Consider the following 623-nt stretch of genomic DNA (forward strand, 5'->3'; position numbering starts at 1 on the left):
ATAAAAAATACATCAATACACACAAATAATTTTTGACAGCACAAATACATAGAAATTAATTATAAGATAATACAATACAATGTCTAACAATTTTTTCACAAACTAAATTCAAATAAAACTAAATTAAAAGGAACAAATACAATGCTTATATATATTTCAAAGAACAATAAAAAAGAGTATAACCGTAGAAAACAAATACCGATGATCCTCTTCTATGAGAAGCTGAAGCCGACGCGACCATCCTCCGTGAGAAGAAGAATCCGGCGCGACCATCCTCCGTGAGAAGAAGAATCCGACGCGACTATCCTCCGTGAGAAGCAAAATCCGGCGCGACCATGCTCCGTGAGAAGCCGAAGCCGGCGAAAAAAAAAACTACGATGCTTCTGTGAATCAAAAATGGAAGAGAAGCCGGCGACGACCATCCTCAGTGAGCTCTATGCCGCCGGATCTGAGCTCTATGCCATCAGATCTGAGATCTCTTCCACCAGATCTGAAATGGGTTGCTTCCGGGAGATGTAAGTGTTGCGGGTCCTAGAATACACTCACCACTACATCTTCGATTCTGTCTCCAGCGAGTGTGAGAGGGGAGGTGAGAGAGAGACCATGGAGACCAGCAAGTGTGA

The 623-nt window shown here is 42.4% G+C and overlaps 2 protein-coding genes across 2 annotated transcripts in view; one reads left to right on the plus strand and one right to left on the minus strand.

Annotated features, from left to right (window-relative positions):
- Positions 1-273, minus strand: part of LOC116007863 (putative disease resistance RPP13-like protein 3) — a 17,395-nt gene extending 17,122 nt beyond the window's left edge. Inside the window, exon 1 of the mRNA XM_031248529.1 lies at positions 200-273. Coding sequence (XP_031104389.1) covers positions 200-273 — 74 coding nt within the window. The remainder of the gene's footprint in view (positions 1-199) is intronic.
- A 123-nt stretch (positions 274-396) lies between these two features.
- The window catches only part of LOC116007864, a gene marked incomplete at its 3' end in the record, with an annotated part of 19,265 nt that continues 19,038 nt past the window's right edge, over positions 397-623 (plus strand). Inside the window, exon 1 of the mRNA XM_031248531.1 lies at positions 397-515. Within this exon, the coding sequence (XP_031104391.1) occupies positions 397-515 (119 nt within the window). The remainder of the gene's footprint in view (positions 516-623) is intronic.

The sequence above is a fragment of the Ipomoea triloba genome, chromosome 16, assembly GCF_003576645.1.
Source record: "Ipomoea triloba cultivar NCNSP0323 chromosome 16, ASM357664v1".
In the NCBI taxonomy this organism is placed as follows: Eukaryota; Viridiplantae; Streptophyta; class Magnoliopsida; order Solanales; family Convolvulaceae; genus Ipomoea; species Ipomoea triloba.